We start from the raw sequence: 23,176 nt of genomic DNA, 5'->3' as shown, positions 1-23,176 counted from the left end.
CATTGTAATCACTGCGGATCTTGCAAACCTAATGAGCAAAAAGAGGGGTTACAGACAACCAGTGTCCATCTACCATCTACCTGCTTCGCTGGGAAGTCTACAAGGGCTTCCTCTGGTTTCCACTCTTTTTCTCCGTCAGAGTTCTTAACACACTATGCAATCCCAAAGACAGTGCAATTTAATTTCAGAGCTTGCACAGTCTGGTGAAATATACATGCTTATACATTTTGTAATAACGAAGAACAGAGGACTGATACTGAAATTTAACCAGTAGTGTACTTAAGACTGTATTCATCTCTCTTGAGTTGTTCTATCAATATTTTGTGTATGCACTCTTGCTATGTTGTATATTAATTATTTGGTGAATTATAAACTGCTTCATTAGGGTGTGATCCACTGATGAATCTTTAATGCTAGGGAGGTGTTTTAACTCATATAGTTAAGAAATCAAAGTGGTACACCCGTTCCCGTTTTTCTCACTTATTTTCTATTTTGGTTTGTTGTACTTTGTTTTATACTTTATGTAAAAGTAATACAGAATAAACAGAAACATCTAATCATTTAAGCTGTGTGGATATTCATGACTTAAAAGTGTACACTGACCTTACTGTCATAGCCTCTTTGTATTATTATACAAACTGCATTGTTACAATGGAGGTATGTTTGTGGGTTTGTCATAATGTACAGGAAAAACTGTTGTTTGTTGCAAAATAGGCCAATTCAAAGTAACATCAAAAGGTTTCTTGTCAAAAGACCAAAATTTAGTGAAACAATACAGAAGAACTAATTCAGGTAAATCCAAAAAATCAAAATACTGCAGTAATTGTGCATCAAGGTTTCTCCAAAAGATCAGTCACTGAGTTCTGTATTGCCCATGTTACAGAAAGAAGCCCAGCCTCTTCAAATGTTTCAAATCTTAAATTTCCATACTACACAGAAATTAATGAACATTGACAAGAATTCATTCATCAGAAGTTCAGAAGTATTATCAACAAAAAATACTCCTTATGCAGAGTGGCCCCCGTGGGAGTGTCATATTAAATCGTTTATTATTATAACCTATGCATTATTGCAAAAGCAGCACTTGTAAATGTTGCAGCAGGTCGATACAAAGCTAATTTTCAGTGCTAATCTATACTAATGCATCATATCTTACAGGATAACCATATGATTTGAGTGTAAAATCTTGATTGTCAAGTAGCGACTGTCAAATAAAAGTAGTGGAGTGAAAAGTACAACAACAACAAACATTTCTCATCGGAATGGTTTTTAAATAGAAGTGCAAAGTATTATAAAATGGAACCTAGGTTCTGATGGAACCTCAAAGTAGTTTTGGTTGTGGAAAAGTTACAAATGCAACTTTCACTCTGTGTCTCTGTATCCACCAGTTGCTCAAACTCTTTTCACCAATCAGAAAACCTGGAGAGTGTGTTACGTAATGCGTCTTTGCAAACAGCGCCGCCCATTTCCTTTGCGAAAAAAAAAAGTGGTCAGCTATTTTTTTTTAAGCTGACATCTTTGTATTTTTAGCTGTTAGCACTTGCTGCTAAGTAACTTTTCGGGGTATTCCTTGTGTCAAAGTATACACACGAACTGCACGAAGTCCACGCTGTGAACAGGAGCAGTTACGCGGCTTTTGAAAAGGTAAATTTTGGCTGGCTGAGCGGTAATTTTGTGCTCGTCTGGCCGTCTGCTACGCTGTGGCGGTAATGGCGGCTGTTGCTCCGTCAACTCCTCGCCGTTTTACGAAAAGGGAAGGTGTAGTTAGCTTAATGGCTCCCCGTATCGCTGACGTCTATTGACGCGGTAACTTGCGTGCCAGTGACAGAGTTACACATATTTGCTCATGGAGTCAAAAGCTCATCCATCCTCTGAACCGGAGTATCGAAACTTTCCCCGCTCATAGCTCTTAAACTGTTGTTTTTTTAAAAAAAAACTGTTTAAACTGGTTAACATCCGTTTTAGGGATTGTTAGCTACCATTAACTAGCAACGACAATGTTGGCGAGTTTGCACTTTCTTGCAGTAATGACTCAAATGTTAACTTTACATTTCTGCTGTTAGCGTTTTCCGTGGATGGATTCGCCCGCTTTGTGAAAAATTAGCACCTAACGCTAAATCATGAGGGAAAAGAGTTAACAGTATTGACTGTCGGGCCTAGCTATGTTCCGTAACTCCCTGTTAACGTTAGTTGCATTGGCTAACACGATTGAACCAAAAAGGAAGTCGAGTTTTACATGGCTTAAACTCACATGTTTGGAATTAGAAGAAACGATTTGGCTGTCTAAAATAAGAAGATGCGATTTGATATCGCTCCGATCGATTGCACACAAATAGTTATTTGAACATGCATTGTAGAGCAAGCGCGCAGGCCACAGCGGAGTTTAGTTACAGCATAATTACTGACAGTCGCGCTGCACACTGTTGTTGTGTTAGATTAGAGCCATTGTAAAACGGTAATATTGATTTATCTGTTCCCAGTTACTATGGAAGAAGTGCAGCAAGGCAGCAATGGCACTGAGTCACAGACTGCCACCATTCCCACTACCATCACGTCCTCTCAGTTCTCACAGATAGCCCAGCAGGTAACTAATTGACCCCTTCCAAAATGCCATTAGAAAGTATCTGAATCGCTGCCATGTAATGCCACAGTAGCATTGCTTTGTCACTAGCCCACTTTGTTCATCAATGCCATGCAGAAAGCACAACGTAAGCTCTTACAGTTGCCTTATTCATACAGGTTATTTTAAGGTTCTGTTGTAAGTTTGCTTTAACTTTTGTTGACATAAGACTTAAAATTAAGATGGACCCAAGAAGACAGCCATGTTGATCATTACCTTCCATAAAGCTCTTATTTTGTGGGTCATTATCATCAAAGTTAGAGAAAAAAAATATTTGAATTGAACCTGTTCCAGTTTAAATCTTGACATTAGAAAACAATCTGCTTAGTTTGTGGCATCTGACTCAGCTTTTATGGACTCAAACCATACACTGTAAAACTGTAAACACATGGTTGTTGTCTACTCTAAACAAGGGATAAATGAGCACATATGTCATCATATTCTGACAAGACTCTAAATGTGTACACTTAGATAAAATGATTTCATTAGTGGTTTCCTTGAGCTAGATTTTTAAGGGTCACTTTAATGAGATATCCATGTTTAAGATATGATCCAACAACCCACTGCAAAGTTTGGATTATGTTTTGGGGTGATAAAAATATTGAAAATATAAGATTTGAAAAACTCAGCAATAACTTGTCTTTGCATCTCATCCGGTGTACCTAGGGCATTATCTCTTGAAAGGCCCGTTACAGCTGAGTTTTTAATTTTTTTTCTTTTTTTTTTTTACATGTAAACTGAATGCAATTACCATGACAAATGCCTGTGTTTTGTGGTTTTAAAAATGTGTTTGGATTTTTGTAGATGTCCCTGGGTGGTTCTTCAGTGGCTGTTCTACAGCTGCCAGGGGGTCAGTTTCAAGTTCAAGGAGTGATCCAGTCTGCACAGTCATCAGTCATTCAGTCCCCTCAGGTGCAGTCTGCACAGGTAAGACAAGCAGGTTTTCTTGGCTCTGGATTCACTGATTCTAAGAGATAGCTTCCGTTTGATTTGTCTTCTTAATTGCTTTAAATAAACAGTTAATATGCTATCTTATACAATTACTCATATACACTTGTTAATCCACCTCCCTCTTTCAAGGCCCAGGGTTCAGATAGTGAAGATTCACAGGACTCATCAGACAGTGGAGCAACAGCCCAAAAGACCAGAGAAATACTGGCGAGGCGACCCTCGTACAGGTAAATAAATAAAATACAGAAATAAAAAACAGAAACCGTATTTTTTTAATGAAAAGTAATTCATGGAAGCCCCTTCTCACCTTGTAGAAAAATCCTAAATGAGCTATCGTCTGAGGAAGTGACACACATTGAGGGAAAGGACAACAGCCCAGCATCCACAGGAGTGACAGGTGTTACATTACCCACCCCAATATACCAGACCAGCACCGGCCAGTACAGTATGAACCTTTCCCTTCTACATTTTTACATAAAAAAAAGAGTTTGTTTTTGTTATGGATCTGTAAGCCACAGAATTAATTAAAAAACACTTTTTTAATTAAGGGAAATTAAGGGAAATCTGCTATAATTCTGATTATTATGGATGATTACTTACTGTATGCTCACCAAATAGAGCTGTATACCAGAGACGGGAATTCTTGCCAGCTATTAGCGAAAGTGACTAATGGGCCAAATTTTCAGAAAGCCTGTGTGATCTTTTAATCTATTAAAAAAAAGAGTACTCCGCAGTACCCAGAATGATAGCCTAGTCTGTGGGAATGGGATTTTTACTTGCTTTCCTCATTTCTCTTGCCATCTGTGTGGTTTTTCTAGTTACCATAGCCCCTAATGGCACAATCCAGCTGGCAACTCCAGGGTCCGAAGGCATTCAGGGACTTCAGGCTGTCACCATGGCCAACTCTGGTGGAGCCCAGCAAGGCACCACCATCCTTCAGTATGCCCAGACACCTGATGGTCAGCAGATACTGGTGCCTAGCAACCAGGTTGTTGTACAAGGTAAGCAAAACATGGCATGGTCTAACAAAATGTATCTGAATTTCTAAGTGAATTTTATCTGTGCACGTAGTCCGTTTGTAAGGGGAGTCCAGTTTGCCTGAAGAGCAGATGCCACAGTGTATTCAGCTTTCAGACAGTCGCACTGTGTCAAAAAATATATTCTGTTAATTTATTTGTAATGAGATGGGGTGTTCTGGTTCATGTGATGACCAACAAAATTTGTGCAAGTGGATAAGTCAGGCAGAAAACCTCTTATTGTGTACTGTTTAGCGTTGTGCTAATTCTGCTGTTTGCTTTTCAACCATCAAAACTGATGAACAGGATATTTACACACAGGTTTAAAAACCTGTCGTCTCTGTATTAGGACTGCCATTTAGCAGAACTCTCATGGCCCCTGTCATGCCTTGACTGTTCTCCCAGGTACAGGGGGAGAGGTACAAACGTACCAGATCCGCACAGCACCCGCATCCGGCTCCCTGTCTCAGACTGTAGTTATGACCTCTCCTGTGGGACTACCTCAGGCCAAGACTGATGATCCGACAGTTAAGAGAGAAATCAGGCTTGCAAAAAACAGGTAAGTGTGCAGTTTCTGGGTTTTGGAAAATATATAAAATAATGATAAATTGCCAGATACATGCAGGAAAAGGAGGGTTCTGTTGTGATTATAATTAATGTTCTTCTCAACACTGTAGTAAGGAGTGATGTATGTTCAGAGTCCCACTTGATCAATAGCAAATAATGTTATCATTTTCATCTCCTGACTCCAATTTTTGTTGTTGAATAGTTTTAACTCAACCCGTGGTGTTGCCATTGTTTTGTTGATAGGTCATTATTTAGCTTGTTATAATTTAAAAAAAATGGCCACTTGCTGACTCTTCTGTAGAGTTGAACAGTCCACAAGAGGACTGTTACACCAGAAACAAACTGCACCTGATTATGAAAAAGTTGGTACATAATGTAATGTAAATTATTAGTTACTTATTCCTAAATGAATTCATTGCAAAATCTCTCTGTTGAACGAACTGCATGTGTTTTCTCTTTCAGAGAGGCAGCCCGTGAATGTCGACGGAAGAAAAAGGAATACGTCAAATGCCTGGAAAACCGTGTAGCTGTTCTTGAGAACCAAAACAAGACCTTGATTGAAGAGCTCAAAACATTAAAGGACCTTTATTGTGTTAAAACAGGATAACCTGTTTGAATACAGGTCAAGGATTGAGACGTTGTGTGGCAGCGGCACAGCTCAGCCATTTGGACATGTTGGGGTTTCTGGGAACACTTCATTTCAGGCTGAGATCCTCCAGTTTTTCTTGTTTTTTTTTTTTTTTTTTACTCTTTGATATAAAAGTGACTTGTGTTCGCAATGAGATTTACTCAACAAATAAAGAAATTGGCCATTTTTTCCACCTGCTGTTTTTTAAAAATTTGCTAATGCTATAACATTTATAGTTGTGTACATTTTTAATACTGGGAGATTTGAAATTGTGAGCTTTAACTTTTGAGTCTCAGTTTCTAAATGTGTCCCTTCCTTTTCTCTTTGTGTTTTTAAAAATGTTGCTGTTGGGATTTTTTTTCCCCTTCTATCAGCAGCTGCAGAATTATGACTGTATAATTACTACACAGAAAAAATTCCTGTTTATTTTTTGTGAACCAGCAGTTCCCCTCATTTCTCCAGTACAATTGTCATTCCTTATTTTTGTGCAATGGAATATAAAGGGTAACAGAAAAGATGACATTGAGTGTGGTTTGTTTGGTTGTTTCTTGACAGTTACTTAGACAATCAGGGAAAAAGCACAGTGTCCAGGTAATATTTATTATGTACATCTTGGGAGGGGTGGGGAAGAAGAACAAACCGTGTATGAAATGTTGCTGATTCTGTTAGAAAATAAATATATTTTCTCTCAAAATAGGCAATGTTGCTAATGTGTTTTTGTTTATCGTAAATGAAACCAGATCTGCTAGATCTACAAGGGTGTGTGTACGATGTCATCTCACACAGTGTTTTCCTTGGTCCCTATATATAATTTTTCTTTCATTCTCAACTATATTGTGGAATTGGGAATTGACTTTTAATATGTTCACAGATTGAATGCATTTGATAATTTGAAAGGTGCAGACTGAATTTGGACTCACTATTTTTAAATAAATGTTAGTGGTGGACCAATGAACGTGTTGCATGAGGGCTATAGTGACAAACTGTAAATGCCTAAGAATATAAGGTATGGTTTAACAGGAAGTAAAATATTCTCATAGTGACCAATGACTGGTCTTAGTGTGAAAACTATATCATGGGCCAAAATAACATCTGTCCATTCTCCCCTGCAGTCATTTAATGGAATATCCCATGATATGCGGTCTTATCATTAAAGTAACCTCTGGAGCCTCAATTTGTTTTAGGTGAAGTTCAGAGAACCCAGCGGCCTCCAGATCTTTCCACGTTGCTCTGGTAATCGTGCATCCATCCCCCAGATAGTACCACAGAGGTTCAAGCACATGCTGAAAGAAATATGTCCAGGAGGACGGATCAGAGACAACATGTTCCAAAAAGTAGAAGGCTCCACCCTGTAAGAGAGAGAGAGAGAGCCAACAAAAACAGATTACTGCATGTTCAATCAAATCTGGTTCTGTAACTCTGTCACTATTTACATTGGCTGAGTTTGACTTCCTCTGTGTTATTGGTTAAACCTGTCAAGCATAAAAAGTGACAGAGTAATAGGATAAGTACTATGTGTGGTGATCCTGGAATAAACAAAAATACCTGCCAAATATCTTAGGTAGCAGTAAGACCGATCTTGCAAGGAAAAACAAGATCAGTTATCTTCAAAGTTAGCGGTCAAATTGCATAATTTAATCTATCATATTCTAGGATGTAAGCTTGCACATCTTATCATCCTTCACAGATTCATTAGAAGTTATTGCAAAATATATGCACTTTATGTGAAATATCACCATCAGAGAGTCAGTAAAAACAAAAGAGCTGTATCCTTCTGCCTCCTAAAGAAGGTCAATATCTGCAGTGTGACAGTTGTAGTGGGACGGGTCCAGTGCCTTGTTTCAGCGAGGAGGAGGAGGAGGGCTCACACCCCTGCTTTTCAGACAGGCAAAGAAAGTGGTTTTTGGCTTCAAATCAGGAGTTAAAAACAACAACCCAATCAAATACCCACAGAAACACTTAATTATTGCTCTGATGGGACAGTAACACTCTTATTCCACTTTTAAATTCTTTGCCAAAGTGGTTCCATGTCTGACAACTGAGAAAGAGAGCAATTATGTTAATATATAATGGCAATTATTTATATAGAACAGGTGATCCTAATAGCCTAAAATTCACAATCTACCTTTTATGCAAGGCTAGATTATCAGTTGGACAAAGGGTTCATTTTAGTTTATACAGAATCCAAGGTGCCAAATGCCCCAGGTTCACTCCACGCAAGCTGGTTTTGGGAAATTGTTTAACTGCAAATTTGTTAGGAATTTGCACTGCTAAAGTGCAACATCAACAAAGGTCGTGCATTATCACCTTATCTTGTGGCCCTGACTTGCTGAAGGGCCCTCTGGCAAAATCTAGTTTTAACTCATTCATCATTTTGGTTTATACTGTGCTCACATACGACTAGATATGTTTAACCAAATTTCCACAAAGTAAATTTTACACACTTGGTGTTTTTCTGCAGGAGTAATGCTTGTTTTCTGGGTCTCTAGGTAAAAAAAAAAGATACACCTTCAGTTGTGGTCTGTATTGTGCCCTGTACCTAATGGACACTTGAAGGCAATAAAGTACATACATGCTGCAGACAGTGTTAGTTGACTTTATGAAAGAAAAATAAAAAGTAAATGGTTTATCCAGCCATGCTCGTGTGGCCTACCACGTCCTTCACGTTAAGCCACAAATCAAAAATATTTCCAACAGCACTTGAAGGCAGCATATTGGAACTCACCGTTTTGAGAATCCGTCGGACCTCCTGCAGCACGCGCTGCACGTCGCTGACAGAGCAGAGAACTAAGGTGCAGACAACAACGTCCACAGACCCGTCCTCTACTTCCTTCATGTCCTCTCCAGACATAACTAGAAACTTGTCATAAGTCAAATGCTGGTTCGCGTCCATGCTCATCCGCAGATACTTCATGAAGTGCGGGTTGGGGTCAGTGCAGATCACCGTGCAGCCGTATGGGTAGAACTTGAAGTTCGCCCCGCTGCCGCAGCCGATCTCCAGCAGGCGAAGTGTACCGTCTGTGTTTGCAAATTTCCCCACGTTTCGGAAAAGGTCTCTCTTCGTTGTGTGCATTTTATCGTTGTACGAAAACGTAATGTTGTAGGCCAGCAAGGGAAACAAACGTTTGTACATACCGTACAGGCCTGTGATCTCCAGTAGATGTAAGGGTAAAGTCAGTGCTAAGCAAAACAGTCTGCAGAATTTCATTAAAAAGGATTTCATTTTCCTCTTAGGTAATCTTAAACAAGGAATGTATGAGGGCATTTTGAGACAGGCGACTTTAGCAGATCAACAGATTACTCTGTAATACCTGAGCAACAATGTATGTGTTGCGCTTTCACCACACGGTGGCGCAAATAGGCTGTAGTCTGCATGTGGGGGAAATGTGAGAACAAGTCTCAAAGTCTCCCTAATTTTTGACTCTATCATCTCACTGCTTGTTTCGTCATAATAACAATAACAATAATAATAATAGTAACGAGAAGGAGCAGATAATGCAAGCGGATTAAACTCTTTAATCACTAACATTTTGACACAACACAATCACCTTAATCACAAAACCTATCTATATTTCACTGGCAACAATTGTCACATCACTGAAGGCAGTTTGTAAGTAAATCCATTAGTAGCACACAGATAAACACTGACAGAGAGCAATTCCCTAAGGCAGTATCAGACTGATTTACCAGCAAGCAACTTGGAGATGATTGGAGGACAGAAGATAAAACAAATATCAAGATATATGTTTTACTTGAACTGCATACAAAAATTGTATTGTGTGCTATCTATGTAAGGTGCTTATTCAATGTGTTAAAATCATCTGTCTTTACAAAACATAAACACTGAAAATCTTTTTTTTTTTCAGTACAAAAATAAAATTAGTATCAAAGGAACTTGTGTTATCTTTATCACTGGCGATCAATCATGTGGCATAGGAGAGGCATTTAGTGCTTGGCATCTTCATAAACTGGTTGTGCAGGAGACATTCTACGACACTAATCAGCCAAAATCTATTTTATAGCATAGCCTACGATGTGCGGTTTGATTGCAAAGAAGAATGGAGCTTCGATGTGCCTCAGATTGAGTTCAGAGAATCCAGCCGCCTCCAGATCTTTCCATGTTTCCCGGGTGACCTCGCAACCATCACCGAAGTAGTACCATCCAGGCTGAATAATGTGTTGGAAGAAGTATGCCCAGGTTGAGGCGTCTGCAGCAACATGCTCTATGAAAAAGAATGCTCCACCCTGCAAAGCAAAAAGGTTAAGTGTATACTGTGAATTTGAAGTTGCGTGTATGCTGAATGAAAATCTGATGAGAGTTTAAAATATCTGCTATTGATATATCTATTTACTGTTGTTTGTTTTTTTAAGTTTACATTAGGATGTCTGTAACATTTTTGGTAAGTATTCCTTATATAATCAGCAAATAAAACTTCTTTGCTTTTTGTTGGTTAAGTTAATTATTTATTAATTAATTTCCAAATGGTGAATGAATAACCCAGGAGTGGCACTGCTGTAAAGCTATGATTAGAGCTATAGCTACTGTCATTAATATGTAGGCTGTGGTTGCCAATCAGCCTTTTTATCTGGAATAAATGTCATATGATCTTGTCAGTAGTCAGACTACTCACTGTCCGCAGTATACGGTGGGCTTCTCGCAGAGTTTGCGGTATGTTGTTGACAGAGCAGAGCACCAGGGTGCAGACAACCACGTCTACCGATTCGTCCTCAACTGACCCCATGTCCTCCCCCGATGCCACCACAAATCTCTCATACACAAGGTGGTCATTCTCGACCATACTTTTATTCAGATATTTCTGAAAATGAGGGTTCGGATCAGTGCAGATCACCTTGCTACCGGGCGGATAAAACTGAAAATTTGTGCCGGTGCCGCAGCCAATCTCCAAAATTGTGAGCTGTCCGCCAGGCTTGATGAACTCTGGGAGACTGCGAAACAGCTCCTTCTTGTTGCCGTGCATTTTCTTGTTGTACGATACAGAAATCCGGTAAAGACAACATGGAAAGATACGTTTGTATATCTTATACAGACCGACCGCATGCATCAGATGAAGGGGCAAGCATAACACATTGACAACCAAAACACAAAATTTCATTAGCACTGTCATTTTTGCGGAACCTGACCTTCGTGCTGTCCGGCAGGAACAGTGAGCCTCAACGAGAGAGGAGCGAACACTGCAAGTCCGGTGCAGATTTTCAAAATAAAAGGTGATAGCTATAAACGTACTGGTTGTCAAATAGGTTAGTACTTTTTGTTGCTACTTTGTTTTGTATATATGCCAGTAGTGTTGAAATAGTGTCACCATTGAAAAATATTTTAACTGAACTGAAGCGGACCACAGGCGTTTTTGGGAAACAGATGACACGGCATCACCTTTCAAGGCTAACATAACAGGAAGTGGGGTATTGCCATAGGGTTAGCTAGCTCAGTGTTAAGGTTAATTCCCTAACATCATTACTTTAGTTGCCCAAACTTTACGGACAGTCTGTTGCCTTGATACAATGGCTTTTTACAGCCCTTTCCCTGAAAACATCTGCTTTCTGCGGCTGAAAACGATGCTATAGAAGCGATGAGTTAAAAACAGGACATTTGCGGCCTGACGGCTAAACACACTTTAAAGTTCTTTGACGCCAAGCAGAGCTGCGGATTCAGGTGATTATTGTCTGTGTATTCATCACTTTGATAGACCCCCTTTTACACTGTCACATGGTTTTACACTGTCATTTGATAAATCATAAATATTGATTACTATCGCTTTAAGCTATCTTAAGTTTATTGTGTTAAAATAACTTAATCCAGCGTTAAACAAATTTAATCCAGTGCATTGAATTTTAAATTAAAAAGTAGAATGTTCAAGTTCTCAATTTAAACACTAAAGTTGCAGTATTATTATAAGTATTAGTATCGCCACTTTGGGGCAGAACTTCTTAACAAGCTAACAAATCTACAACCTGACCTGTAAAGTTATTGCAGCTAACAGGCTAGCTAGCAGAAAATAACAAGAGCTCTTTTCAATATCATTTCTCTTTTTAGCCTTAGCCTTTTGGTCTCCATCAACTTCTCAGTAAATATTGAGAGTCAAAGTCCATACAAGACTCTTGACTAGCTAATGTTAGTCACTAAGTTTGTTAAACTGCCAGAGACTCATGTGCCAATTGGTGAGTTTTGTTATGCTGAAAACAGAAAAAAAAAAAAAAAAAAATCAGACATTACAGACAAACCATCAGAGGTTACATTTAGTCATTCAGTCAGTTTGAAACGTACTAAGTGCATTCATGTTGTTATTTGGTAAACAGTATAGATCGTGTAGCTCTTTGTATAGATCGTCCTTCCAGTTTTAGGTCAGTGAATCTACATACAGTCCAGCTGTGAATATGTTTTTGTTAACTTGCTTGAGACCAGACTGAGCACACCTTTTAAATTAAAGTTTAAAGTTGACATTTAAATCTAATTGTCATTTAATGAATTCAATCTCAGCTCAGGGTCCACTTGCTCTCTTGTTCTGAAGCTTTCAACAGTATCATGCAGTCCTCATCAGCAAATAATGTTTTCTCAATTGTCATGAAATTGTGGATGTTGAAGCTTTCCATTAAGCAGAGGTAGTTATACCTTAAAATGGCTCTGTTTGGGACCAGTTCTGCATTATTTCTATGGCAGTTCTATGGAGTTCTGCATAGTGGCTGTGCATTGCTCTTGACTAAGGGTGGGAAAGTTTATTTCAGATGCTTTTTTCAAATTTAAGTTAGTCCACGTTATGGAACCCTTTTGTCTTGTAAAGGTAAAACATATTTTTACAGAATACTTTCGTCTAAACATCCGTGAGCCCCTCTCCCCAACTCCTCCTGTATGGTCTACAACTATAGTTTGACTATGAGTCTGGCTATGTTTTCCCATACTCACTATATTGAAATGCACTGAAATGCTGAACTGAAAAGTATCTTAATGAATAAAAATGCATACCAAGCATTTGACTTCCTGTAGACATTAAAGTGCAGTTCTTCAAATCTCCACTAGATAGAGACATTGTTGGGTCATATTCAAAACACTTTCTTTATAAAATCTTCCAATCCTATATTTTGAACTGGGATGGCTGTACACTAAGGGTCATAATACTGAAAAGTGATTTATTTCAGCAACTGAATGTAAGCAGTGGTGTGCTCATTTTGGTACTCTCAAATCAGCATAAACAATCAAACAGCCTTCTCCTGCTATAGACATTATGGAACATTTATGGTGCAATAAAAAAAACAGTGTGAAAATTTGCAGACCCAGTCTCCTGAAAGACCCATATACACTTCCTCATTATTTGTCTTTTTAGGACAGGAATTTTAACTTGTTCCAGTGTCAGATATTGCTTATACTTTCTCAGCACTGACCTGTGAAACTAGATTTTCCATTGGCTTTGAACTGAGAATTATTACAACCAAAACAGACTCAGGGGCTCTGTTAGTGTCACTGTGGACCATTAATAGTTCTTAAGTTAGAATCAGAAACTAATAAGAAATTCAAGTAGTTTATAGAATAGCATTGGCTCCATATAGCACCAGTGTGAATCACTGAATAACCACTTTTGTGGGTTAAATGGGGCAAATATACCCATGCATTTTACCTGTATCATATGTATAGTAATATGTGATTGTAAGCCACTGATTCAAGTAGGTTGGGGCAAAGAGACAGGAGACTGGGGTTACAACCTCCATATGTATCATGTTGTGTTTACATTAGACATCTTATGCTTGAAGGAAATACCAGTGTGTGGAACTTGATAGGATTTAGTCTGTTGTCAGCAGGACTTTATACTGTGTGGTTCTAGTGGCAAGGTTTCTGATAGAGTTATACCAAGCAGAAGACTTTAAAACGTCTATGCAACATGGTTCTCACTTACAGTAAAATACACTTTTTTTCCATGGAAGACATTTTGGCAGGTGTGAATATTTCAAGTAGCTGCTTTGGTTTCGGGTTCCCTGGTATTGTCATGGCTTTCTGGGGACACTTGAATAGAACAGCACCTGTGCTTTTCCAGCTGTGACAAGCCAAAATGTTAGCTGTGGAAAAGGTCTATATTTAAACAGAAAAAAAAATCTGTGTTAAAACAAAGCCATTTGAATTTAGGTAGTCTTTTAAAGGTTACATAGACACCCTATAACCTCAGAGTTGTCCTAAATGTGTTTTGTAACTTCCAGGTCTAATTCTAAAAAAAATAATATGGAATTAAGCACTTCGAGTATTTTCATAACAATTCCTGATAAAAAAAAAACAAATATGTTTTCCAACCAGAATATCAATTAATGTTATTACATGAACAGTGAGCAGTGGGTTTTTTTTTTTCTGCTTACGATGCTGCGGTCTCTTGTCCGTTATTGAAACTAAAGGCATTTACCGACACTCCCTAACAATTTGCTGAGAGTCATCAATTATGCAGGGTAGCCGCACGCACTGGGAAGGAAGATAGCAGCAACAATATGGCGACAGCCGCAGTTACTCCCGACGCTTTTCTACATCTGCAGTTCAGTGACAGCTGCCTGGATTTCTGTTAATGCGAGAAAAAGTAAGTAGACGATCTGTTTTCTGCTTTGCCTGATATTTTCTGTCGCGGGATGGATCGCAGTGCTACTTTGTCGACTGACTGCATCCCAGTGCCGCAGAGCGGTCCCTCTCTCTCCTCAGCATCTTTTCCTAGCGTCTGTGTGGAGGGCTCTTTGCCAGTACATGGGCACAAATATGTATGAGAGGCATCAGTGAGAAGTAGGGAAGATGTGATTTTCTCAGGGAAAAACATGGACCGGCGATGCGACGTGGTAGGAGAGGGGGAGACAGCGGGTTATTTTGGGGTGTTGGCCTGCCTCTGGATGGAATGACATCTCAGTGTGTCAGAATGTAGAAACATACGCATATGAGCTACAGAAGTGAGATCATGTCAAACTTCTGTGAGTGGCGACTGTAACTACCACGTATGCTCCAAGTAACACGGACAATGCGGCGCCTGCAAAACCATTTTACGTAGCACTTTTCTCGCCACCATTATTTTATAACTATCATAGTTTTACCCCCCGCCCCACACACACACACATACATCCCCACATCCCACCTCTGTGCCGCCTCCCCCCTCTTGCAATCTCTTTGGAGACTGTATTGCGTGAGGAGGTAGGTGCGTCTTTACTTTGGCAGTCCTCAAAGGGGCCGCGGCACCCCTTTCTGCTCTTTTCACGCAGTGTCCCCCCTCATTAAAAACATTTCCCTTCATGGTAAACCTGCATCCTATGCAGTCTCTGGCTCTCTGGCCGACTAGACCTTATCTATGCGGGTGTGGTATAGCCTTATAGTTTCTCTCCCCCTCTCTGTCTTTATTATTATTATTATTATTTAATTTTTGCTGTAATAATTTTACTTGTTTTTGGTGGTGTGAAACCATGTTGTGCTATAGGTGGCTTGGAGTTGCGGGAAGGGATGAGTTGTCAGGACGTGGCTCGTGTATTCAGCTGACCTACTATGAGTTAGTTAGTTAGAGCCTATAGCGGCAATAAACCACACTGCAGTATTTTAGGCTTTGGCCCTATAGGACAACGGCGCGCCTAGGCCTAAAACAGTGCACTTTACCAAGGCTACCAGTAACTCTCAGCCAACGAAGGGCATTTGCATGATGCAACATAGGCTGTAATGTAAAGAGGAGCTTGTGGTCTTCATCCCACACAGGACGAAAGTTCTCCCTCAGAAAAAGGAGTAGGTGTTCTTCTCTACAGTGGCTTTATGTCCCAGCCTCTATTTTTTTTTTTTTTTTTGTCTGAAAACCTTACTCTTCGTCTGTCCTCTCTGGGGGCAAAATGATCATAACTTATAATAATTTCCAGTCAGGTCGTCATAACTTTACCTGAAACTGACTCAGCTCAGATGATGGAGAAAGTGCCATCCACTCCTATAGGAAATGAGAGGTTACGTGAGGCCTCCTTTAAAAACTGGCAGCCAAGTTATTATTCTCTCAGTAACGCTGGACTCGGGCCTGTAGGCGCGTTCACCTCATTCCCAGTGGTTTGTGGATTTGGTCCGAGCTGACATCTTATATTTAGTGACGGGCAGCATTAAAATATCACTGCAGGAAATGAAGGATGTGGAAGTTCTTTGCCGGCCCATGTGACCCCCCCCCCCCCCCCCACACACACACCCCCACCCCCCTCGCTTGCTCGCCCCGTGTCTCCGCGGTGTCCGGTTTGCTCCATCAGATGTCAGGTCATCATCAGAGCGCACAGAGCAGAAATGAAGGATTTTTCCAGGTGACGGGACGGACTTGTTTTTTAAATTTTTTGTATTTTTTGGATGTCTCTCCTGCGCACAGAGGACGCAGCGTCAGAGCAGTTTTCTAAACGCTGCTCAACCGGACAGCGACTACCTTTTTTTTTTCGCTGCAAGGCAGTTGAGGCTACCGGAGTTGTTAGTTTTTCCGTATCATCCATCCATTTCCAATATCTTATATTGGACTCACTTGGCTCGGATTTAACTGAACCGAGAGCGGGGTTTTTGGCTTGCGCGCTGTGGGTGCTGATTACACGCGTTAATAGGATTCGGTGTACCCTAATTGTATGAGTGATCTCAGCGGTCTTTTCAATCCAAGTGTGTAAGTCAGATAGTTACGTTTGATGCAGCGTTTGTCACGTGACCTAGGAAGTTAGTGGGACAAAGAAAGCATAAAGGAATATCTGCAAAATTTCAGCCGGTCGACTTTCAGTTTTGCTGCCTGTTTCTATCCCTCTTTCTTTCTTTCTTTCTTTCTTTTCGGATTGTCCCAAGCATTATGTGTAAACTGTACATGCGCTGCTGGCCATGGTGTTGCATCCTGGTTTGAATCACCTTGACGGTAGATCAATTGGTGTGGCATTGGTGGAAGGAGACTTGGAGGTTGTGCCGAGGTTGGGTTACTTGAGTCGGAATTCATCCCTCTTCTGTTTGGCTGTGCTTTTTCGCGAAGATACTGGGTTGTTGGATCTCTCTCTGCCTGTGGATTTCTTCTGACTTCTCTCTCACTCATTTCCAGGTCTGTACCCTTGCCATTGTTTCCTTCAGTGTTGCTCAAAGTGACTAATTTTTTGATGGCCTGAGCTGTGAGGGGACTGTCAAAGAGGGTGTATCAAACAGTGTGGCCATCAGCCAGCTGGGGAGTGAAATTCATCTGTTGTAGGAGATGCAGTTGATGATGTTATCACAACCTTACTGTTTAAACAATGAGTCAGAGCCACAGCAGTTAAATCATTTCCAATTATTTGTGGAACTATCTTGTGGCACACTTCAGTAGTTTAGTTTATGTTTAGTTATTTCTAAATTGATATTTAATACATTTAAAATGACATTTGTATATTTTATTATATATTTTTTTTAACTTTTGTCATGCAAAAGCACTGTAAGGAACAGATGGACTGGGTTGTCAGAGAAAACATCAAAACAACAAATGTTTATAATCACAGTCAGTGTATTTAAATGTCAGCTCAGCATATTGTTCTTTGAGATCTGTCAACATTTGTTCTGGTTTCCTGCAGTAAGCCCCACCCACCCCGTTTTACTACAGATCTCAGTCACATTAATATATCTGCTTAATCTTTCATTTATATGATAATTTATGCGATAAGGGATGTGATAAGTAGATGGCAGAAGTAAACTCCAAAACAAATTTACGGCAGTGACCCTTGATATACAATATCGATTTAATGATAGTGAATGTGTAGCATTAGACTCCTCTCTAAGTTTACTTTCACATCAAGCATTAATATCTGGGTCTCTTCAGACTGGTTTAAGATTGACTGGCTCCTTGTCATTTTGCAGCATAGCATAAAATATGCTAGTGTTAGCCTGCGCACTGGGAACCACTTGCCTCTGGTTTTACACCTGCTGTGAATGGGAGTTGTTTGAATTCTCAGCTACTGAGACCTCCAAACCAAAACAGTGAGCTGAAAGCCGCGTCAGACTTTTGCAGCTCCATGGATGCATGTGCATTGTCACTGAGATCAGCGGCTCTACTAACACATTCACATTATAAAGTGTCATTTTATTCATTGTTAATATCAACAAAATGGATCTTAAATGAAAATTCATGATTCTAAATGCTGCTCTTTCCTGTGGTTAAAACATAAACACAAAAGAAATATTTAAAAATGTCAACTAAGATATTTGTGAAGAGGACTGTGACAGATGAGTGGCTGTTGGGTTACAGAGCCTGTCATTTACAGGCATGAATGCAAGAAGAGAAAACCTGACACTTTCTCTTTGCTGTTGGGGGTCACAGAGGTGACAGCAGCAAAGGAATTCAATGCTGTCTGTGTGCTTGGTACCGAAGTTTAGCTTTTGTGGATACAGAATCAGTACTCTGGTCATTAAGGTTGATGGAGAGAGCAGAAATAGTGCCTACTGGCCCATGTTCCAAGTGTTTGCACTTTTTCAGCTTTATTTTGCTTTGTTTGCTTTCTCTGGCAGAACTAGTAAATTCCATCTGCGAGGCTTTGAGCAACGCCGAAGCTGAAAAGAGATGCAAACAAAGTGGTCTGAAATATAAATATGTTAACCATTTAACCCTTTGTTGTCCAGTCAGCGTGACTCTGGATAAAACAACAACAATGAAGAAACTAGATGACATTATTTAAAGAATCATTTTTTTGTACCTCTTTTTTCATTTTGTCTTATAAATTGCTTTCTCTTTGCTGCGTACCTTAGTTTCACTCCTCCTCACTGTCTCACTCTGTGTTCCTCTCTTCCTTTCAGAGCTGGATGTCTGGGATGGAAAACAAATAAAGAGGAAATAGCTGCAGGATGAAAACATGGCCGCACCCCTTCTTGCACCCCCAGGACCTGACAGCTTCAAGAAATTCACCCCAGAGTCGCTTGCTAACATCGAGCAGCGCATCAAAGAAGAAAAGAACAAGAAGCCACCCAAGCCCCGATCGGACAGTAGTCACCGTGACACATCTGATGACAATGAGCCCAAGCCCAACAGTGACCTGGAGGCTGGGAAGAGCCTGCCGTTCATCTACGGCGATATTCCTGATGGAATGGCGGCCACACCGCTGGAGGATTTGGACCCATTCTATTTGAATAAGAAAGTGAGTTGTCCCACAGGCCAAATGCACCACTCAGTTTTCTTCGACTTATCAGATACACACTCAAATGAAGAAGCATTTGCTAAATGTCAGTGAGAGGTTTATAAATAGTTAGACATTCCTTTAAATCTTTACAGATGTACGATTCAGCTGTTGTGCTGAACCTTCGAAGTCTTTGCCTCTTTCTCATGTGAAACTGCCTGCACTGTAAACTAACCACACAATACATATAGTATAAATATGACATGTAATTCACCCTCATAACAGATTCAGGTCTCATATCAATTCATTCAAAATGGAAATTACTGCATTCACTACAGAAATAGGGGTAGCATAATTGCAAAGATGACCTTGAAGCATTTAAGAGCTTTTCAGTATTTTTTAGCCGCTGAAACAGTCACTGTATTATTTGGGTGCACAGGGAGATCCGAGGCCTGTGAGGTTTTTCTTATTTTTTTTTTTTAGTACACCTGTAAAATCAAAGCACAACTGAGGCTGGCTGCTCTGCTCCGTCAACACTGCAGGGTTGCTGTGGAACGCAGTTCTTGAACAGGGGTTAGCCTCATATAGGTTTCTGCAGTTTTGATTAATCACCTGCGTTAATGCGTGGTAAAAATGATGAAACTGCTGGAGGGGATGACAAATCTACCTTTATGTTTATATGCCATCGGTGCTTTTGTTAATTGAATTGTTTTTGTGACAAAACACACTTTCAGATTGCAAGTTCTCTGTCCAACAAATTTGGAGTTGACAGCATTTTCATCTGTGCAGTAGAGTAATAATTTAGCTGTAATTTCACTGTATGTGTGCATGGCTTATATCTAACAACGTGGGAATCAGAAAGTATTCTTCTCTCCACTATTTTTGATAGGCTTAGACCATATTTTAGTATTGTGTAACTTCAATTTTACTGTTATTTAAGATCATAATGTTGTGTGTCACCTCAGATGTGCCACATAGTCTCAAAACATTTTTGCATCCAAGGAAAATCGGCTTCTTAAATTACATGATATAGTTGCAGATGACACAAGATCTGTGTGTTTATTAATTAGAGACAAGACTTAAAGGCATTTTAGGCATCGCTGCTACACCACTTAAACTCTAGCTTGGCTCTACTGTTACTGTAGCTCTGCACTACCAAAGGAGGAATGAGAAGTGATGGCAGAAGATGGCAGGAGAGGACAGGAAGTGGAGAGAAAGGGCCAGGAGCATGCTGTAGTACCTTCAGCCGTTTAGAGGTGTGGAGTAGCCAGTCTCCTGTGTGGTGGCAGTGATAATGCAAGAGAATCTGTGGCCTGCACAGCGGCAAGAAGCCCAGTCAGCAGGACTGGCCGTCTCGGCCGGAGAGCACTCCGTTGTAGGGCGGATGAAACTATCAAGTGTATGTGCCTTTTGTGATCTATTGATCCACAGTCCTAGTTCAGTGGTGGCCACAGGAAGGGTTGCATTCTTGTCTTATTATCCTTTCCCACTTTGCTTATTGGCCAGAGCATGCCTCTTTAACTCTTTTTACTTTCCTGTGTGGAATCTCACTGTGGTGACTGCAGAGTTGTTCAACATGGCCTCCACTCGCATGCCTCGTTTACCTGCAGCAGGAGGCCTTTGTGTTGTCTCAGTCATAGCTGTGCAAATGTCTCTGTGACGGTATGTGTACATGCACTATTTTCACAAAGAGGCCACATTGTGAAAGCAATACCTAACAAAGCTCATTGACTTTGAAATAATGTGTTTGGATAGTTGGTGTGTAGCTGATACTCGAATTGCCTCCTGATTGTGATATATGAAGAGTTATAGTGTTGTGGACCAGTGCTGTCAGGGTCTCTTAAGGTTTTGAAGTAAAAGGAAAAAACTGGGGCTCTGTCTCTAAAGGCAATTTGGTGGAGTAGGTTTATCACTGAAAAAGTTGTTGAGGGGCTTACATAGTGCAAACAAAACTCCATTTCCAAAGTATTACCATAGAATGACTGTGCCTACAAGACATTTCATACTTAATCACTCTGGAGGTTTTTAAACATGTTGTGCAAAAGCCAAAAGATTTTGTATAAGAAAAACAGGATTAGAGCATAATAGACTGGAAACTTAGACTCACTGACTGAGTAAACACAGCAAACAATGGTAAAGTCACAAAGTTTTCCAGCACTTAAGTACAGTATGCTACGGTACAGTCTTCTGCTTTTGGCTCAAAGCTTCAAAGCCCTGTTTCTCATAGTTTATGTAAAAATGCAATAAAACATAAACAAGACATGAAAACTGTACAAACGTTCAGCCTTCAGACTTTCTGAATGCGCCTCTTCTCCTCATTTACTGTACTGATGATTGTCCTGTAAATGATGCTATTCCTTTTCTTAAACTGCGATGAATAATTTTATGCGCACATTATCTCCATGGACCTAAAATTACTCTAAGAAGTTACGATGCTCTGTTGAATTATGATTTAAAAGATGTTTAAAGCCTTTAAACAAAAATGGTACTCGTCTGCGGTTTGCCAAAACAGTTGTACTGGTTCATTCACATTTAGAAAATTGTATTAAATAGCCTTCAGATGATGAAACAAACACACGTTATTTGTTTGGAATATTAATTTAATAATAAAGTCAGTCATATACATACACACATTTGAATTCCCTAGCTGTCTAGAACCTTGAAAATATGGATGGCAGATTAATTCCCAATTCATATATTTTTTCAACTTATGATTATCAAGAGTTGTGAAATATAACACCAACAATATCATTATGTCACGGTTGCACTCCAAAGCGAGATAGTTGATCTACAAAATCAATATTATTTCTGAATGATTATTAGTCATAACTGTACGCCAGTGGTCACACTGTTATAGATTTGCGAACAGTCCATTAGCTAGTACAAAAGCCATTGGAACAATTGTTTTATAATTGATAATTGCTGCAGATACACTCACATATAATGAGTTTGAGGGTTAGATCCATTAGCAATATAAAAACGTGCTTCACTGGCATCTGACAGTTTACCAAATTATTATTAAAATGATGTTAATCTTTAAGAAATAAAATCCATGAGCTGGAAAGATTGTTGCAGCATACACATACACCAAATCTGCAGAATCATAGAAACAGTCCTTTATTTTGTGATGCCACTGGTGTAGTTTTGGCTGTAGTGCCTTGCTGAACAGTACTTTTTAAGGGAATTTCAAAATGACAGAAAGGGACTGCCAGCTAGATAGCTTATCTAACTGTTAGGCTACTGCTTACCTTGTATGTTTCTGCTTGTGCAGGTTCTGACTTCTCTTCCTTTTGCTTAGTCAAGATCTGCTGACTTCATCAAATACACCCATGTGTTGTACACCATGAATTCAATAAGAGTCACAGGCTAAGACCTCGTCTTCCCTGTCCATCTCGCTATCATTCATATCAATCATTTTCCTAATTCACTAATATCTTTGTCCTTTGTCCCACCTGAGGAGGTACCTCTAAGTATATTCGTGGTTAGCGTCCATTCCTCCTCTGCTGTTTGTGTCCTCACCTTTCCAGGCTGCTCGTCTCCTCTACTCGACCGACAGTCATCCTATCATCCTATACAAAATCAATATTATTTCTGAATGATTATTAGTCATAACTGTACGCCAGTGGTCACACTGTTATAGATTTGCGAACAGTCCATTAGCTAGTACAAAAGCCAATGGAACAATTGTTTTATAATTGATAATTGCTGCAGATACACTCACATATAATGAGTTTGAGGGTTAGATCCATTAGCAATATAAAAACGTGCTTCACTGGCATCTGACAGTTTACCAAATTATTATTAAAATGATGTTAATCTTTAAGAAATAAAATCCATGAGCTGGAAAGATTGTTGCAGCATACACATACACCAAATCTGCAGAATCATAGAAACAGTCCTTTATTTTGTGATGCCACTGGTGTAGTTTTGGCTGTAGTGCCTTGCTGAACAGTACTTTTTAAGGGAATTTCAAAATGACAGAAAGGGACTGCCAGCTAGATAGCTTATCTAACTGTTAGGCTACTGCTTACCTTGTATGTTTCTGCTTGTGCAGGTTCTGACTTCTCTTCCTTTTGCTTAGTCAAGATCTGCTGACTTCATCAAATACACCCATGTGTTGTACACCATGAATTCAATAAGAGTCACAGGCTAAGACCTCGTCTTCCCTGTCCATCTCGCTATCATTCATATCAATCATTTTCCTAATTCACTAATATCTTTGTCCTTTGTCCCACCTGAGGAGGTACCTCTAAGTATATTCGTGGTTAGCGTCCATTCCTCCTCTGCTGTTTGTGTCCTCACCTTTCCAGGCTGCTC

General features: G+C 39.8%; 4 protein-coding genes across 12 annotated transcripts in view; 2 read left to right on the top strand and 2 right to left on the bottom strand.

The window, feature by feature from the left end:
* Window positions 1-1,484: 1,484 nt before the first annotated feature.
* On the top strand, window positions 1,485-6,302 carry atf1 (activating transcription factor 1). 2 transcript variants are annotated; one of them, XM_041034515.1, is made up of 8 exons: window positions 1,485-1,644; window positions 2,481-2,584; window positions 3,425-3,547; window positions 3,701-3,798; window positions 3,886-4,016; window positions 4,390-4,572; window positions 4,993-5,146; window positions 5,617-6,302. In XM_041034515.1, exons 2-8 carry the CDS (start codon window positions 2,486-2,488, stop codon window positions 5,759-5,761), a joined length of 933 nt encoding a protein of 310 aa, XP_040890449.1. In that variant the 5' UTR covers window positions 1,485-1,644; window positions 2,481-2,485; the 3' UTR covers window positions 5,762-6,302. The 2 variants fall into 2 exon arrangements, with proteins under 2 accessions (XP_040890449.1, XP_040890450.1); XM_041034516.1 differs by lacking the exon at window positions 2,481-2,584.
* A 135-nt stretch (window positions 6,303-6,437) lies between these two features.
* LOC121179595 (methyltransferase-like protein 7A) lies at window positions 6,438-9,005 on the bottom strand. Its single transcript, XM_041034518.1, has 2 exons — window positions 8,508-9,005; window positions 6,438-7,131 (listed from the first exon to the last, which is right to left on the bottom strand). The coding sequence occupies exons 1-2, from the start codon at window positions 9,003-9,005 to the stop codon at window positions 6,895-6,897; spliced, it is 735 nt and encodes a 244-aa protein (XP_040890452.1). The 3' UTR covers window positions 6,438-6,894.
* Window positions 9,006-9,278: 273 nt separating this feature from the next.
* LOC121178656 (methyltransferase-like protein 7A) lies at window positions 9,279-10,973 on the bottom strand. Its single transcript, XM_041032916.1, has 2 exons — window positions 10,414-10,973; window positions 9,279-10,027 (listed from the first exon to the last, which is right to left on the bottom strand). Exons 1-2 carry the CDS (start codon window positions 10,906-10,908, stop codon window positions 9,794-9,796), a joined length of 729 nt encoding a protein of 242 aa, XP_040888850.1. The 5' UTR covers window positions 10,909-10,973; the 3' UTR covers window positions 9,279-9,793.
* Window positions 10,974-18,589: 7,616 nt separating this feature from the next.
* scn8ab (sodium channel, voltage gated, type VIII, alpha subunit b) overlaps window positions 18,590-23,176 on the top strand; it is a 39,667-nt gene continuing 35,080 nt past the window's right edge. For 6 of the 8 annotated variants that reach the window (XM_041033369.1, XM_041033374.1, XM_041033371.1 and 3 more), the window contains exon 1: window positions 18,599-18,880. In XM_041033369.1, the coding sequence (XP_040889303.1) occupies window positions 18,599-18,880 (282 nt within the window). Of the gene's footprint in view, window positions 18,881-23,176 lie in introns of all 8 variants that reach the window. The other 2 variants (XM_041033377.1, XM_041033376.1) reach the window with 1 other exon arrangement.

Source organism: Toxotes jaculatrix, chromosome 3, assembly GCF_017976425.1.
Source record: "Toxotes jaculatrix isolate fToxJac2 chromosome 3, fToxJac2.pri, whole genome shotgun sequence".
Taxonomy (NCBI): Eukaryota; Metazoa; Chordata; class Actinopteri; family Toxotidae; genus Toxotes; species Toxotes jaculatrix.
Note: the sequence above shows the minus strand (reverse complement) of the source record. Positions and strands in the feature narration are given on the sequence as shown.

Bases quoted from the DNA above. Each gene is read 5' to 3' on its own strand.
- LOC121178656 (XM_041032916.1), bottom strand. From the start codon at position 10,908: ATGACAGTGCTAATGAAATTTTGTGTTTTGGTTGTCAATGTGTTATGC. The intron at 10,028-10,413 runs GTGAGTAGTCTG...TTTGCTTTGCAG, and splicing joins CCCACCGTATACTGCGGACA to GGTGGAGCATTCTTTTTCAT.
- LOC121179595 (XM_041034518.1), bottom strand. From the start codon at position 9,005: ATGAAATCCTTTTTAATGAAATTCTGCAGACTGTTTTGCTTAGCACTG. The intron at 7,132-8,507 runs GTGAGTTCCAAT...TCTCTCTTACAG, and splicing joins TCCGACGGATTCTCAAAACG to GGTGGAGCCTTCTACTTTTT.
- atf1 (XM_041034515.1), top strand. From the start codon at position 2,486: ATGGAAGAAGTGCAGCAAGGCAGCAATGGCACTGAGTCACAGACTGCC. The intron at 3,799-3,885 runs GTAAATAAATAA...CTCACCTTGTAG, and splicing joins GCGAGGCGACCCTCGTACAG to AAAAATCCTAAATGAGCTAT. The intron at 4,017-4,389 runs GTATGAACCTTT...TGGTTTTTCTAG, and splicing joins GACCAGCACCGGCCAGTACA to TTACCATAGCCCCTAATGGC.